The sequence below is a fragment of the Osmerus mordax genome, chromosome 2 (genome assembly GCF_038355195.1).
Source record: "Osmerus mordax isolate fOsmMor3 chromosome 2, fOsmMor3.pri, whole genome shotgun sequence".
NCBI lineage: Eukaryota > Metazoa > Chordata > Actinopteri > Osmeriformes > Osmeridae > Osmerus > Osmerus mordax.
Genome location: NC_090051.1, coordinates 21,571,048 through 21,587,605, shown reverse-complemented (window position 1 = coordinate 21,587,605; position 16,558 = coordinate 21,571,048). Strand labels below are relative to the sequence as shown.

The 16,558-nt window shown below is 43.7% G+C and overlaps 1 protein-coding gene across 2 annotated transcripts in view; it reads left to right on the top strand.

The window, feature by feature from the left end:
• stxbp5l (syntaxin binding protein 5L) overlaps positions 1-16,558 on the top strand; it is a 96,763-nt gene that overhangs the window by 36,135 nt on the left and 44,070 nt on the right. For both annotated transcript variants that reach the window (XM_067254233.1, XM_067254225.1), the window contains exons 4-5: positions 6,963-7,063; positions 13,996-14,130. In XM_067254233.1, the coding sequence (XP_067110334.1) occupies positions 6,963-7,063; positions 13,996-14,130 (236 nt within the window). The remainder of the gene's footprint in view (positions 1-6,962; positions 7,064-13,995; positions 14,131-16,558) is intronic.

Sequence of the window (16,558 nt, the reverse complement as noted above, 5' to 3'; positions counted from 1 at the left end):
ATTCTTACATGTGTGTGTGTGTGTGTGTGTGTGTACGGCCCATCTGTCACAGACAGTCTCCTGTCTGCTTTCTTTGATCCGCACACACACTGTCACGACTGAAGGCAGCAAGCGAACACACCCCTCCATCGCAGGTCGTTAGCTGTGGGCTTTGAATGGCAGACACACATACACATGAGCACCCTTGACATTCACAGAAGTATAATGATTTATTCCATTAGCTTGTTGAGCCCACGAGTAGCCAATCCGACTCACTCTCCATAACAAGACGTTTTATGAGCCGGGCACCCACCCACACTGTATCCTCCCAGTGTAGCTCCACACATAGCTGGTCACCTGCTCCGAGGCCTCACCGGACGCATTAGCTTGCCCAAGGTCAAGCCCAGAAGTAATTCTTACAGTGATGATAAACGCCGGTGTTCGTTCGCGTCAGAAGGTTGGAAAAGGGTAATTAGATTGTTTGTTTGCTAATCCTGATTAATTATTCATCCCCCCGAATGAGTCATTGGAATTGTAAATAGGTTAGAGAGAGAGAGACAGAGAGAGCGAGAGAGAGAGAGAAAGAGAGGGGGAGGGGGGAGTAGAGGGGAGGGGGAGGGTGGAGAAGAGGGAGGGGGGAGTAGAGGGAGAGGGAGGGGGGAGAAGAGGGAGGGGGGAGAAGAGGGAGGGGGGAGTAGAGGGAGGGGGGGGAGTAGAGGGACAGGGAGGGGGGAGAAGAGGGAGGGGGGAGAAGAAGGAGGGGGGAGTAGAGGGAGAGGGAGAGGGAGGGGGGAGAAAAGGGAGGGGGGAGAAGAGGGAGGGGGGAGTAGAGGGAGGGGGGAGTAGAGGGAGGGGGGAGTAGAGGGAGGGGGGGGGGGAGTAGAGGGAGGGCGGACGACAGACAGGACAACATCCGTGAGGCAGCACAAGGGCATAGACCTTGGGCCTGGAACTAATGACCTGTTTAGGAGAGCAGAATTAGATCAGTGGAGAAACCCTGGCATTCTATCCCAGGCTTGTCTCTTAGTCTGTTTAGTTGTCTCTGCTTTAATGGTATGATAGGTAAGACTTGTTTAGTAAAAAAAAACTTCATTTTGTTCCCATTAAACATGTTGTGTAAGCTAATGAGTCGTTTAGCAACACAGACAGCTCAGTGCCAGTGGAATGTCAATGGCAACTAGAGAGGGTACAATTTCTGGGGAAATTGTAGGTTGTGCTTGCTTGCGTCGGTTGCACAGGGGTCTGTATATTTTATATAAAAATGCATAGGGCCTACTTATTATTTATAAAGATTACATAGATTTAAAAGCATCTTTTTTTTGCTGCACATTTACAACTCAAAATACGAGTGAAGTGTAGAATGAAATATGATGTCTTCTCATTTCCCCTGCAAGAGGCAGCCTCGTCGTTGAATCAAAACGAATACATTTGGCAGACCGGTGTAAAAATTGACCTAATCTCTATAACTTAAACGTCCTTTTATGTTTTTCCTTTCTTGTGATATTTTCAGGCATTTAGCCTACTCATTGCATTCATTCATTAATAAAGAACCCCCTTTGAAGATTATTCTACGACGTTACCGGCAGTAGAAGATGGAATCGCGATTCTAACAGTACCATCTGCTAACTGAAAATATGGCCCCCAAAACGTAAATAAGCTTGACATTTATTTAATGGAAAATCGCTCATTCATATAAAGCTCACTGGTAGCGATCATTGTCAGTAACAACGCAAAATGCGATATAGCCCTGTGTGGAGAAACTGCCCCGGTAAATTGTACTACTACGGTACAGTACTAGACTACTGCTGTGTTCGTCTTGGTAGCGATTGCGTTGGTTGAATTTGATTTAACGTTCCGTTGTACGGTTTAGGCTGAAATGAATAATTTTCATGAACAGATTGACAAAGTTTAGGCTGTGGCAATGAAGTTCAGGTTAGTAGTTAGACTTTTGATTTAAGTAAGGGGAGTGCCGAACATGTTCTGTCGCCGTTTGACTTCCTAAACAGCTGTGTAGATGTTTTTGTAGTGTGTCTCGCGTAGGCTACAGCATTGCAGTGAGCAACACTGGTTTGAAACCACAGGTAATGATAATTTCACCCACAAATCGTTTACTTGTAATCTAATGTCATAATAAATCCTACAACGAAAATGTATTTGTGAGGAATGTTTAATTTAACGATTGAAAACAGATGCATCATAGACCACTGTAGTATGTGTTGCCCGGGCAACAGAGGCTAATGTCGTGATGCTAATACTTCAGTGAAATAGTAGACTACTGTTTCCGAAAGTAGATGTACTTCCTTAATAATATCAGCTTATAGTGTACATTACACATCACAATTGTGTGTCATATCACAAAGTAAAATGAGTAAATAGTTATCACCCTGGCCTCTTTGCTTGTGGCGTTTCTGCAGCTGCCTTGCAGTAAAGCTATAGTTAGCCTAGCTATCCCCCAAGTTAACAGATGCGAAACGAATGTTCTGCTACAGGTAGTCACGCGTGTTTTCGTGACGTTAGTGACGTTAGTCACGTCCGTGACTGTGGCTAGCAAATTAGCCACCGTTAGCTTCACTTTTCGCCACAAAAACTTAACTTGAGCCTAAACCATGCAACGGAACGTAAATCCCAATAGAAGCAACTCAATCGCTACCAAGACGAAACTTTTGACACCTAGGTTGTCTATGTAGGCCAAATATTGACTGAGTTTTAGGGGGGCAAAAATAAACAATAATAAATATATATGTGAGAGAACAAAGGTTGTGCTCTCGCCGAAGGCTTGAGCACACCCAATTATGTTCCAGAAATCCTGTTCCAACCAATCACGTTTGGTGAGGCAGGCCTTCTTCCTTGGTTTATTTTGTGAAACCACTGTCAATCAGACTAAAACAGGGAAGTTCAGAAAATAATTGAGAGCATTGTTTTTCGTATTTAAATGTATTTTAAAATGTTGCACATTGCAGCTTTAAACAACTGCCTGGTGTTTGTTTGTTTTTTACCAGTTGGCTACAATTGAGTCCACAGATACTAATACATTTACATTTACATTTAGTCATTTAGCAGACGCTCTTATCCAGAGCGACTTACAGTAAGTACAGGGACATTCTCCCCGAGGCAAGTAGGGTGAAGTGCCTTGCCCAAGGACACAATGTCATTCGGCACAGCCAGGAATCGAACCAACAACCTTCTGATTAATAGCCCGACTCCCTAACCGCTCAGCCATCTGATCCCATCTGACTTAATGAACAAACACACACACACACACATTCCTCTCCTAAGCGTAGCAGTAGTTGGAAGTGCTATTTTGAGCTTGAAACAAAGACTGTGAATATTTACCTTGGCTCCAAACCTCCGTATCTATGTATACATTCTTCCTGGCTCTCTCCACATCTTCCTGTGTCACCATCGCTGCAGATAATCAACCCCATGATGGGGTTCAAGACCCCGCACCTCTCTGTCTGTCTCAACCTCCTTCTCCTCCTCTCCTCCGTATTCTATCATTGTTTGTGTCTTTGTGGCGAGTCGTTAGAGCGAGGTGACAGAGAGCATGTTTCTGTAAACACAACAAGCACGCCGTCTCCCGGCAACGCTCGTCAAGAGTGACACATGACGATTGACAAGTGCACACATCAGGATTGTGTCGCCTGGACTGGTGGCATCAGAGGAAGACGAATAACAAAGAGATACAGAGACAAAGGCAATGTGAGCGTGAGTTTGTGAGCGTGAGTTTGTGTGCGTGCGTGTGCGTGTTTGAGTGTGAGTCTGTGTGAAAGAGCGAGACCAAGACAGACGAACGAAAATACGAAATAAATGGGTAGCGTCACATAGTTCAAGATGTAAACACCTTAAAGAGAATTCATGATAACGACAAATAGAAACAGGGATAGAATGATAAAAAAGGAGCCGTGAAGAAAACACAATTAAGCTCTTTATCAGACCTTTTAATCTCTTGATGGTGCCAGTTTTCCATCGACACATACCCCATCAGTCAAATTTGACATGGATTAGCTGAGCATATCCCCGCTAATGCTATTAGCTACGACATCCTAGCAGGGCCGGTTGATCGGGATGAGGGGGCACTGACATCAAATCGGACAAAGAAAGAGGAAAAAACACACGCAATTAAGTTATTCATTATTTTACTTCCCATTTAATTATTTTCCAGATTAATTTGTTTGGTTTGGTAAACAGCGATCATTGCTCACAGTGTAATGGGGTTTTATGAGGTAGCTGTCATGTGTTTAACCAAGATGGAGGAGGGATGGGCAGGATTAACATTGCAGGTTGCACTCCAACATTTTACGGAAACAAGAGAATTAGTCTATGAGGGATATAAGCCTTATCAAGCAACAATTAATCATTTGGTGTCTCATGTATCATTCATACTACTTAGTGTAAACCGTTGCCTCAATCAAAATATGCTAATATCTTTAAAAAGATGTTCTGAAGAACCTTCAGCTAATGCACCCATTGATTGAGTACAACGTGATGTACCCAACTTATTAAAAACCAACCCTCGCAGCACACACATGGTGTCCACACATGCACACGCACACACAGCACACATGTGGTGCCAGTCCGCACACACACACGCACAGACACGAGAGATGGGTCTTGTGAAAGAGGGAATAGAGTCTGGGGAGCTAGATTAGAGAAGAGCCTTGACTGAGATAAGGAAGCCCTGCTTCTCGCATGTAGGCTTGTACTAGGTGGAGAGGAGGTGGAGGAAGAGGTGGAGGAGGTATATGGTGGAGAGGAGGTAGAGGTGGAGGAGGTATATGGTGGTACTAGGTGGAGGAGGTATATGGTGGTACTAGGTGGAGAGGAGGAGGTGGAGGAGGTATATGGTGGTACTAGGTGGCGAGGAGGAGGTGGAGGAGGTATATGGTGGTACTAGGTGGAGAGGAGGAGGTGGAGGAGGTATATGGTGGTACTAGGTGGAGGAGGAGGAGGTGGAGGAGGTATATGGTGGTACGAGGTGGAGGAGGAGGTATATGGTGGTACTAGGTGGAGAGGAGGAGGTGGAGGAGGTATATGGTGGTACGAGGTGGAGGAGGAGTAGGAGGTATATGGTGGTACTAGGTGGAGAGGAGGAGGTGAAGGAGGTATATGATGGTACTAGGTGGAGGAGGAGGTGGAGGAGGTATATGGTGGTACTAGGTGGAGGAGGAGGAGCAGGGGGTATTAGGTGATGAGGAGAGCAGGAGGGGATGTATCAGTGGCTTGAACTCCATACGAGCTTCAAGTTTCTGGCTGTTAAGGTCTGATGGGAGAGGCAGGTGGCCCGGCAGGTCCAGACGACTGTGACCAGGTGTTGGTGGTCTGTGAATGTTAAAGGGGATCTTTCATTATTAACTATAGCTGTGATGCTGGCTGTCCAGGAACCTTCATCACCATATGTTAAAGATTTGTGTACATGGCCTTAGAAATGCTCTCACAAAAGCAAGAGACTCACACACACACACACACAGACTCACACACACACACACACATCTAAACACCACCACAGAGCTTCTTAATCCTTCATAAACGAGCTGTTTACCTAGATTTTAATCTGTGTTTGTGGATTTCCTCCATACTCCCGTACCAAGTCTTTCCCCCCCGAGCTCGCGGTTTCAGTCTGGAGTTTATTCACCCCCTGGGTCTCTGGCTAACTCCTCACCGCCTCCCAGAAGCAGCTCCGTGGGAGGAATTCCATTCCTCCAGTTTCAGTCAGTCGTAACCCTCGAAAGCCTGAGGGAAATAATGTTGCTCCAAGCTGTTTTGACTGTAGTTTCTGTTCGAGACAGTCTCTCATCCCTCTGGTCGATAACACACAAAAAGTGATATTTTAGGAGGAAACCAAACTGACAATGTGAGTAATGGAACTCATGTGTACTAATTTGTTCAACAAATGAACCTTTATTCAAGTTTTTATTACTTGGGTTAACTTTTGAATTACCGTCACAGCTAGTTGTCATGTAATAAGTTTGGAGCGACATAGAGGAGATATTAATGGTTATTAATGGAAAGGCAGTTTAGAATCTATCATTTCCTGTTTTAGTCCCCATGATGAGAGCACCAGCAGGAAGTCCACTGTTTGGACCATGAGTCATGACGTCTTGAACACTTACAGTCACGCACAGACACACACACACACACGTGCCCACACGCACACACAAGCACACACGCATATCAATGGGAGGGGGGAACAAGTGGAACTTAGAACACAGAAATCTGTGAGCCGTGATGGCAGCTCATTCAACTTCTCCGTGAAACGCGTCAACGTACCCCCAGTAAGAAACACCTTCAGAGCCGCTGTCTGGTACAATCAGGTGTCGCTGAATAAAACAGGAAGTACCAAGCTATGCCCTGTTTTCTCCACACTCAGAGAGCATGCTATAGAAAACAATCACTTAGCAATAGGATCAACTATCCAAAACAAGGGGGAAATGTACCTGTGTGAAATGCTCTGTAACAGAGTAAAGTAGAGCAGAGTCAAATAGAGTACCGTAGATAATCCTCATCAATTACTCATCAATGATGCAAAAACCTTTTTTCAAAACTTTTTTCGAAAATATTGTTTCAACTGTTCAAAAACAAAAAATGTGTGTGTGAACGTTTCATATGTGAATGTGTTTGTGTAAAGACAGTCTGAATTATTTCCTAAACGGCCCCTCATACTCAAGCATGCATCACTCAGAAGACATGCTGCTTTACACACACACACGTTCAGATAATCCAAGCTTCGTCTTGTATAACCGTTGTCACTTCCCTCTCTGTCTCCAGTTAGGAGCTAATTTGCATTATAATCTCTGTATGAACTGACAAACGTAAACCTTGGTGGTTCTGCATTGATCTAAGACCTTCCCCGACACTGGGTTGGTTACCGTTCATGACTCGCTCATCGTGTTCGACACAACTGTCTTTGTGTGTGTTACTGACGCGTGTCGAAAGTGTGTCACCTGGAGGATCAGCGGGAGTCACATCTGTGTTGTTCCCTGCAGGGGGCCCTGGTCACGGCGTGCGCCGACGACACACTGCACCTGTGGAACCTCCGTCAGCGACGACCCGCCGTCCTGCACTCGCTCAAGTTCAACAGAGAGCGGTGAGTACGCGGCGCACACTCAACACACACACCAAGTACAAACACACAACAAACACACACCAAGTCTAACTACACACCAAGTCCATCAACTGAGATGAAAAGCTGGGTTTGACTTCCCATGGTTTAGTACGCCAAAATAAATAATACCTCTGATAGAATAAATCTCAGCGCCTCAAGGTTGACCATCAATACTGCAGAGGCAACAGCAGTATTGGCGATTTAAATATTTTAGGGTGTTCGCTCAAATTCTTGAAAGCCTTAGACATTTTTCTCATGGTCTGCAACAACTAGAGACACTGAAAAAAGCTATTGCAGTGAACTGTGTGATGGAACTGTCCTCACAATGTTGAAAAGCTTTACCTGGACAAGAGATATCACATCTTGGTTACGGATTTAAAATAATTACGTAGTGCTATGTCTCAGATTAAAAACCTTTTAAGTGTGCCATATGTTTTTTCCTCAATCCCTATCAATTCGCAAGTAAAAGTAAAAAAACGAAAACACAGTTACACTTGAAAACTCTTTCTTTTAGCCTTCAGAGGTAAAAGCTTTGGACTGATATTGTTTGCAATGTGGGCATGCCCTTGACTCGTCTATACTGCCTCTGTTGACTTAGAGAACACCTGTGTTCAGCAGGAAACCTTCCAGTCTGGCTTTCAGCCGGGTGCTGCCACACGACATAGCACATCCACACCTACACAATACATGTCTGTCTGATTCTGTGAAAAGAAGGTCAGGCAGAAAATGTTTGAATGTTTCACCCCAGCATTCGGACGATTAGAAATGGTCAATGTCGTCTTTGGTGGCATGGAGTGTTTTGAGAATCTTTCCTGTTAAGTGCTTTTACGAACCTTGAGGAAAAGATGAAGTTGTAAGATGCTCTTTGTCTGGTCTCTCTTGTTTAGAGTTCTCTGCAGAGCTCCGCAGGGGCAAGGTGTGGAAAGTGGAAAAAAATATTATCGTAAAAACGTTATACATTCTTTTGAGTGTGGAGTTGTTCCAGAAATATGCTATTCAGTAGGCCTATTCATTCTTAACCATAATAGTTATTCACTGCTTTGAAATAAAACATTAAAAATTGAAGCTATTTTTCAAAATGTATAATAGGGGGATGTCAGAAATATTAATCTATCAAGTATTGCACAGTCAGTCGGTGAAGAATGCTGAACATAGTATCATTTGATACAGAATAAAAGGTCACATCTTTAACTTTTCTGACAGGGGATAATCTTCATGAAAACATTGCCATCATGGAGTCATCAAGTGTCTGTGATTAAGTTAGCTACCATTAACTCTAGATCTCTTATAACTTTCCTTTTTAATTTGAGTTTATTTAACAGGCTTTATATGAGTTATAAAGTGTTTGAGTTCCCTTCAGTCTAGTACATCGGGTATTTTCTAAGGACTATGATCATTACAAAAATACACACTGTAATTAGATAGCATGACTCAGTTTCCCTGTCCTCTTAGTCAGTTTACAGTGAGCAGGTCATGGGTATTGCATTGAGGGCACTAAAGTTAATAAGATCACGTTGAAAGTTCGACTGGATATACAAAGCCTTCATTTAAGAGAGAAAAGGTCCATTGTTGGTGAGTGTTGAGTCATGGCCAACACTTAAATACTTTACCCTGCATGTAAAGTCAGTTATCTGAACACGTCAGAACTAGCTTCTCAGTAGCAGTGTCTATTCACACAGGAAGCAGACACCTTCAGGAGAGGGAAAGGGTTTCAATCCCACAAGAAAACCGTCTGACATGTTAATCTATTTAGAAATGCCTTTTAAATCACAAAGCCGTTTCAGGGACGCAGATTTAGTTGTAGGAGGGATTTAGGAGCGTAATGCTGAATTGGAGAACATTGTATTTGTCACCATGGATCACTGAAGTATTATGTTGAATAACTGTCAGGGTTTTAACCGTGAGTCAGCTATCAGAGGCAGCTCTTGAGATACGGTTGGTATTAGATATGATGGGTCTGTGGACCGAATTGGTCGGCCATTTTCTTCCATGTTAACAAGCCTACTTTGGTCTCTCCAAGACGGCACAGAGCCTCATTAAAAACGAATGTTCTTTTTATTAGCAGCCATTTTGTAACACTGCCAAGTGCCAACACCTTGCAAAAGTCCACAGCTGACATTAAATGTCATGGTGAAGTGTTTATAAAGCCTGGCCTTGAGGGAGCTTGTGACACGCATGTCCTTTAGGTGAAAAGGGTTCATGCAAACCCTGAGGCTCACACACACACACACACACATGGAAACACACACACACACACACACACACATGGAAACACACACACGTGAACACACTTGTTCATTTCCGTATCACGGTGTACCAGGCAGGCCTTTCCCCTGTCAAGTAATTCCTATTAAAGTCATTTAAACCTGAGGAATTTAATTACCTATTCCAGCGATAACGTCTCTGTATGAGACAAGAGGGGATTGCAAGAAGAAGGTGTTTTTAATGGAGCTGTGGTTGCCGTCCAGGTGAGAAGTGCATGGGCTGTAAAATGGAAATTTTCAGTGATGGAAAATTCCAATCCCGGATGTGTGTTCTCAGTAAGTATTCTCAGTGGGTGCTGATTGTGTCTGTATATTTGATGATATTCTCACCTTGCAGGTACTATTATCTTTTACTATGACTGAGATTAATGGTGTGTAACATTCTCCCATTTGGATCAGCCAAAGCCTCCACTTAATCTAACTTAACTCTCCCATTCCCCACACATAAAACACTCTCCTCAGTTAGCCAGTTAGCATCGACCAGCACGCATGCACGTAAAGTGCCATCACAGGCTTTTAATCTGGCTGTTCGAGCCTCTCTCCATCATCATAACTCCTTCTGTAAGAATGACTGACATTCAAAAGAAGGCTTCTAGAAGGAAGACACTTCCGGTTGTTTCACTCATGAAGAATTCCACTTGTATGATCCATCTGAGGGCTGTGGGGAGTTTGGGTCTGGTCTGGTCATTCACAGTGGAGCCGTGACGCTGAACGTGCGGGGGCGATCATAATCTCACACAGTTGAGCCACATAGATAGAGGAAGAAAAGATAAGCCTGTGCATGTAGTAAACTGGTAATGCTTTCCTGTATAGTAATGTATTTAGACACATTTGGGTGGGAAAACGGCTTATAAATTCAAATCAGAATCAGAATCAGAATTCGGTTTATTCGCCATGTATGTTATACAAACACGGAATTTACTGTGGCAGGGAGGTGCAAACACTAAACATATACGAATCTTAAATTAAGTAAAGGTACAGAAGTTTAACTATTCCTAAGAACTAAACAATCTAAGAATAAAACAATTTAAATATAAAATAAAATATATATGAAAATAAGAATAAGAATGAGCAGCATGAGCAGCATGGCTTCTTGTTCCCTGTCTCTTCGAGGTGAGTGGAGGTGTGTGCGCTCACCCGTCTCCAAATGCGCAATATCGATTTTTAGCTACTGAGACACGTCATCACTTCATCCCCGCCCTCGCTCCTCTCGCGGTGTACCTGCTTCCGCAGGGGAATGGAGCCAGAGCGAGTCGTTTCACAGGTGGTGAAATCACTTCCAATGCTCCATTAGCCCTGTGGCTCCAAAGGGACATCTGCACGGCCGGCGTTACAGCTGTGTCTTCAGAGGCGGAGGGCGGCCGCATGCGCACGAACAACAAGACATGGATGGGGAATCATCTCCCACAAGGGGCGTGTGCGAGCGAGCGCTTAGTTTGCTCTTTGTCAAGTCACTGACCCCGGTCCATTACGTATTTGACACCCAGATGAGTCGCTTGGGAATCAAAAGGGAGGCACCTCAGTAAACACTTGGGTCACCTCCCAATTGCTTAAATCGCTTTTTTTTTTTTTTTTCCCCGAAATGAAATAAGAGTCTATCACCTCACATATTTGTGGATGCAACTTTTGCCACTGTCATGATGCTCTCCATGTGCAAATCTGATTGGTCGAATTTGAGAGTTGAACTAATGAAGGTCACAACATATTTGGATGATGTCTCACAAGACAACAGCTCCAATTCATCACTTGACGTGTTTTACGTCATTAGAGTTGTTTTTTCCCCAGACACAGAAGACAGCTGGTGACTCAGCCCTCTCTCTCCTACGGGCTCATTTGATTGATAATTATGAGGTGCGCTGACAGCACCTTGTCAGCCTGTAGGAGTCAAACAAAGCCTTTAACCTTCACTTGATTACCCTCCATACCCCCCCCCCCCAACACACACACCCCTCCTCAAGACACACACAACATACACACACACAACTCCCCAAGTCACACACCCCCCCTCCAAGACACACACCCCTCTCCAAGTCACACCCCCCCCCAAGTCACACACCCCTCTCCAAGTCACACCCCTCCCTAAGACACACACACTGTTGCTCCACGGCTCACTTTTGTTCTCCTTTTTTTTTTTACAGCAAAATTATAATTATGCAAATGCAGACTAAATGAGGGAGGTCGTCTGGGCAGTCAAGGAGCGATCGCAGGGCTGTGAAACAGCCGCCTACTCACGTCTGATTGCATGCGTGGTAACGTTTTCTTCTCTGCCCAAGTGCTTTGGTTCCAACTCACTTATTCATATTTCTGGGAGCTCGGACACAATGGAATTATCTGTTGGTGTTTCGATTCATTTTTACCAGTGGCGACTTTTTAGGGGTGCCCCTAAATTTAATCTCAGCACGCCTAAAACTAATAATAATAAGAAAATTATTATTGTTTATTATAATTTGATGCTGGTAGTTCATGAAGAAAGGGACATCCTTAGTTTTTTCATTCATTCAATATTTTGCATAATAATACATAAATGTATTAATTGTTATCCAGTGAAATTAGGGATTTATTTAGCACTTTTGCAAGGCACTGTATTCATGTCACATTCTCAATGGGGACTGAGCACCCGTAAAGGTCTGATCCTAGAATCGTCCCTGATTTTTACAAAACGTTATGAATCGAGGAATTAATTCGTAAAAATCGAATTTGTGTAGTTAAGGTGAAAAACATGCTGTGTTTCATGCACGGAGATGAACCAGGGATCGCACAACAGCTAAGGCTTGAGAAACGCCTCATTTGAGAGATCACATCACCTGTTCTGCATGCCACCATCTCAGGTTTTCCTGCTTAGAGAATTCAAATGTCTCAGTCAGTCACATCAACCCTAACCCATGAGACTGACATTCTCTCGTCAGGAAAATTAGAGTCAAATACGATTCCCTCCCTCTCCCTTGCACACAAAGGCATCTTCTCCAGTTAGCTCAAGCATGCCTCCCATTCTGCAGCATCCATGAGTGGTCCAAATCCTTATTGAATTGTCTCCCATCTCATTTGTCTGCTATCTAATAATGTTGTCTCTGGCTGGGCAGGGCAAGGCGGGGAGGCAGCAAGCAGGGGGCCCAGCCCTGCTGCGTCCTGGTGAGGTAATCACCATGGACAGGAGTGAATTAGAGAGCGTTGATCTTTATTCCCCAGTTAAGGCGCTTATAAAGATGATGGATGCTAATGCAGGGGGAATGACTGTGTAAGCACCCCAACCCCCTGAATTCCTTGGAATATATGACACTGCGTGTCACATGGACAAATAACGTGCTCGTAGCGTATTCTGCCTCAAGGTTTTCATTGATCTTGTAGTAATTACATGTTCAGTCTAACATGCTACTTTTGCGCAGGACTACAACGCAGGGTCGATGCAGGGGCATTCGGCCGTTTGACAGTTTGATGTGAAGCCGGAAAGGAAAATAATGACATCTTTCTCACAACTCTACCTGAACAAGAAGCTTTATACTGAATGTATGAAAAAGGTACCAATCTAGGGATGCTGTTGTTACAACAAGAGCTTCTAACCTGACTTGGCCTAATACCTGTCGCTTGAGCTCCCCATTAACTTAGTTCGCTACTGTTCACTAAAGCAATAGGAGTGAAATGTAACAGGGATGGAGGCCTCCCAACTTAACACAGGTGATGTTTACGCGCGTGCAATACTCAGATTTTTATGAATCCGATTGAAGCAATAGTTTGGTAGAAACAGGCAAACCTCATATCTGCAATTCAATGCAATGAACCACCACTACTTCCTGGATGAAACTGGATGATTGTTATCAAGCATATTGGAGATACTGTCCCAAGAGCTACTGTAGACTCTGGAACCATAGAGGATTGAGAACACTGGAAAGCGATTCAGTAAATGTTTAATGCAAACTCTTTCAATGTGATTAGGAACTGTTGGAACTGCTAGCGGGTAAATCATGCATGGTCAACACTCTTCTTTTGTTTTGCTATCCACTTGTATTCATCATAATTAATAACAGTTCCTCCATTCAAGTGGAGATGGGTTAAATCAATTATTCAAAAACTCACTACCCTGTAGACATGCACTGTTTATGGTGCCCTCTGATCATAAAAAAAGTTGGGTGTTGTGTTTAAACACTACGACGTTACACACACACATTTGACAGAAAGTTACATCTATCTCAGTTTACTGGAGCAATTCACTCATTTGTCAAATGACGCTGTGGGATATTGATGAAAAACAATTCACTGTACAATTAACCCAAACATAATTATGATATAATGGTGGGAAAGTTATACTGTTTTGGTGAGAGTATGATAATTATTTGGATGGTTATTATCAGAGGCAAAACATTAATTACAGAGCTGCGTGGTACAACGCATGAGAACACGTATGCAAAACGTATCAATCTTAATGTCAACACACAAACATACTAATATAAACATGGATCCATACTAATGTCAACACACAAACATACTAATATAAACACACAAACATACTAATATAAACATGGATCCATACTAATATAAACACACAAACATACTAATATAAACATGGATCCATACTAATATAAACACACAAACATACTAATCTAAACATGGATCCATCCTATTATCTAACAGTTTTTGTTTCTGTCTGTCTTCCAGGATCACATTTTGCCACCTTCCCTTCCAGAGTAAATGGCTGTACGTGGGTACAGAGCGAGGAAACACCCACATCGTCAACATCGAGTCCTTCATCTTGTCTGGATACGTCATCATGTGGAACAAGGCCATCGAACTGTGAGTTTACACTGATCTACAGGATCTCCACCAGTAACAATAAAATCGTTTTTTTATTGACGTTGAAAATTATCCTTGTCATCTGGATCATGCTGATTTTAGCACTAGCACTGGAGTATGTTAGTCATAATAATAACAATAATATGGATGTTGTCGTATTATTATATAAGATAAAGTTGGTGAGGATGATTTTGATAATAGCATCTTCCATGCTGATGACTACATTTACATTGAGTCATTTAGCAGACACTCTTATCCAGAGCAACTTGCCCAAGGATACAAGGTCATTTGTACGGCCAGGAATCGAACCGGCAACCTTCTGATTATTAACCGCCCGCCTGATTCGCCTGCACTTTTGGAAAGGAAGTTGATCAGGCTGTCACAGGAAGTGTTGCGTTGCACTGACTCATTTGCAGCAGTGGATTCCAGGGCGTTAAAGTCTAGCTCAAACCCCACCAGTCCATGTTAGCAAACTAAGATGACATCATAAGCTCAGGGTTTCCTGCAGCACTTTTCAGTTAAGGCAGCCGCCTAAGCAACACACGCCTTCCGCCTTAACTACGCTGTTTTCTTTTTTTATAGCGATATCCGCCGTGTTACTCTGTCCTGTTTACTCCCTTTCATTCCAAACCGTGACCAACGCCAGTCTCCCTTCTCTGCAGAACGCATTAGTCTATCGCACAAACAGTTACACAACCCTCTGCAACAGGTGTTTACGTGCATTAACAGTCCAAACTACTTTTCTGCAGCGCCACGATACCATGCAACTTTGCTGTCAAAAGGATCGTGACAGATCCCGCCCAGGGTTGACAGTAAACAGCTTAAGCATCGGCCCCTTTTTCACTACACGACTCCACAAGTTTTCACAAAGAGCCTTTTTATTTTCCGTTGGAAGTCGCACACCTACGCCGCTCTCCTCCGGTGCCAGTCTGACAGGCCCTGGAGAGCGTCGATCAGGCGTCGCACTCGCACCGAGACATCTTTGTGCTTGGCGACAGCCTAAGCTGTAGTTAGCAGTCTCCTTGGCTCTGATGTTGGCGGACCGCCTGTCAGTCACTCCGCTCTCTGACGGAAGTCCTAGGACACTGTGTCAGGGCGGGATTCAAGCTAAGTGGCAGGCTTGTGGGTAGCAACACCTGTTGTGGAGGTTTATCGTCTGTTCTGGTGGATTGCATCTTCCCACTTGCCAAAGCTAGACTATTATTGGCATTAAAATGGGTTTTAAATATGAATGACCAATGATTATTATTATTTTAGTTATTTGCTATTTCGATTCGGGTATTGCCAAGTTCTGGTGGGTTGACAAAATAATTGGCTGAAGAAATCAGTTTGAGTTGTTCTGGATGAGTCAGAGTTCGAGAGTTCACGTATGTCCAGGTAAGACACGCACTTGAGTAAGTGAGACATAAATCGGTGAGGGAAACAAGATTTCTGTGCTCATCAAGATGATTAAACAAAACGCCAAAGGAGCTCTCACTGTTAAGACTTTGCAAAAGGATCTTTCTCATTATGAATGAAAATGAGAAACACTCCAAACCTGAAAGATAATCCCCTAGTGGATAAAGAGAGAGGGAGCGAAGACAGAATGTTCTTTTCACGTTGAGAGAGGCTTGAGCCCCACAGGTGCGTGAACAACTACTATGTGTGTGTGTGTGTGTGTGTGTGTGAAATTGGGGTGTGAAATTAAGTTCATTAAACAGTAGCTTCCTCTTGCCCACACAAGACACACACAGACAGACACATACACACGCACAGACACACACATACACAGACACACACTGACATGTACAGTAATTGCTCACACACCGACATGACCTGCTAAGCTTTTCTATAGATTCATTTCTTACTAAGAACATAAACCTCAGCCAAGACTTCCAGTGCATTGTGTGTACACATCCCTGCTGTTTCCAGTTTTATATCCACGGAGGTCCAAGCAAAGGTGAGCAAATAGCTTGCACTGAATTTATCTTAATTCAAATGACCATGCTGGCAGGAATGAGCTGTGCTTGATCCTTAAACTGTGCTCTATAGTGCAATAACTTTGTCCCAGAATGCATGGCCAGCTCAAAGCACCAGCACAAAATGGGGCAGCACCACTTCAGGCGTTAGCCATCGTAAATCAACGATTCCACACACAAAATCCCTCCGCACTCTCCAACCAGACACCCATTCAGGAAGTGTGCCATGTATCCTCAATTCCCACGACGGCGACTGAACTCTAATGTGTTCAGTCTGGATCCTTGTTTCTGCAGGCTTCATGGGAGCCCTAGATTTACTGCCTGCATGGGGAAGGGAAGTGTCGGCACCTCAAATCATAAGAGAAGAAAGGGAAACAGAGAGTGAGATAGCTGTTGCTTCCCTGACACGCTCACACATCATCATCTGTCTGAACATGCCTCTTAACACCATGGAAATTCTGCTTGAAAAT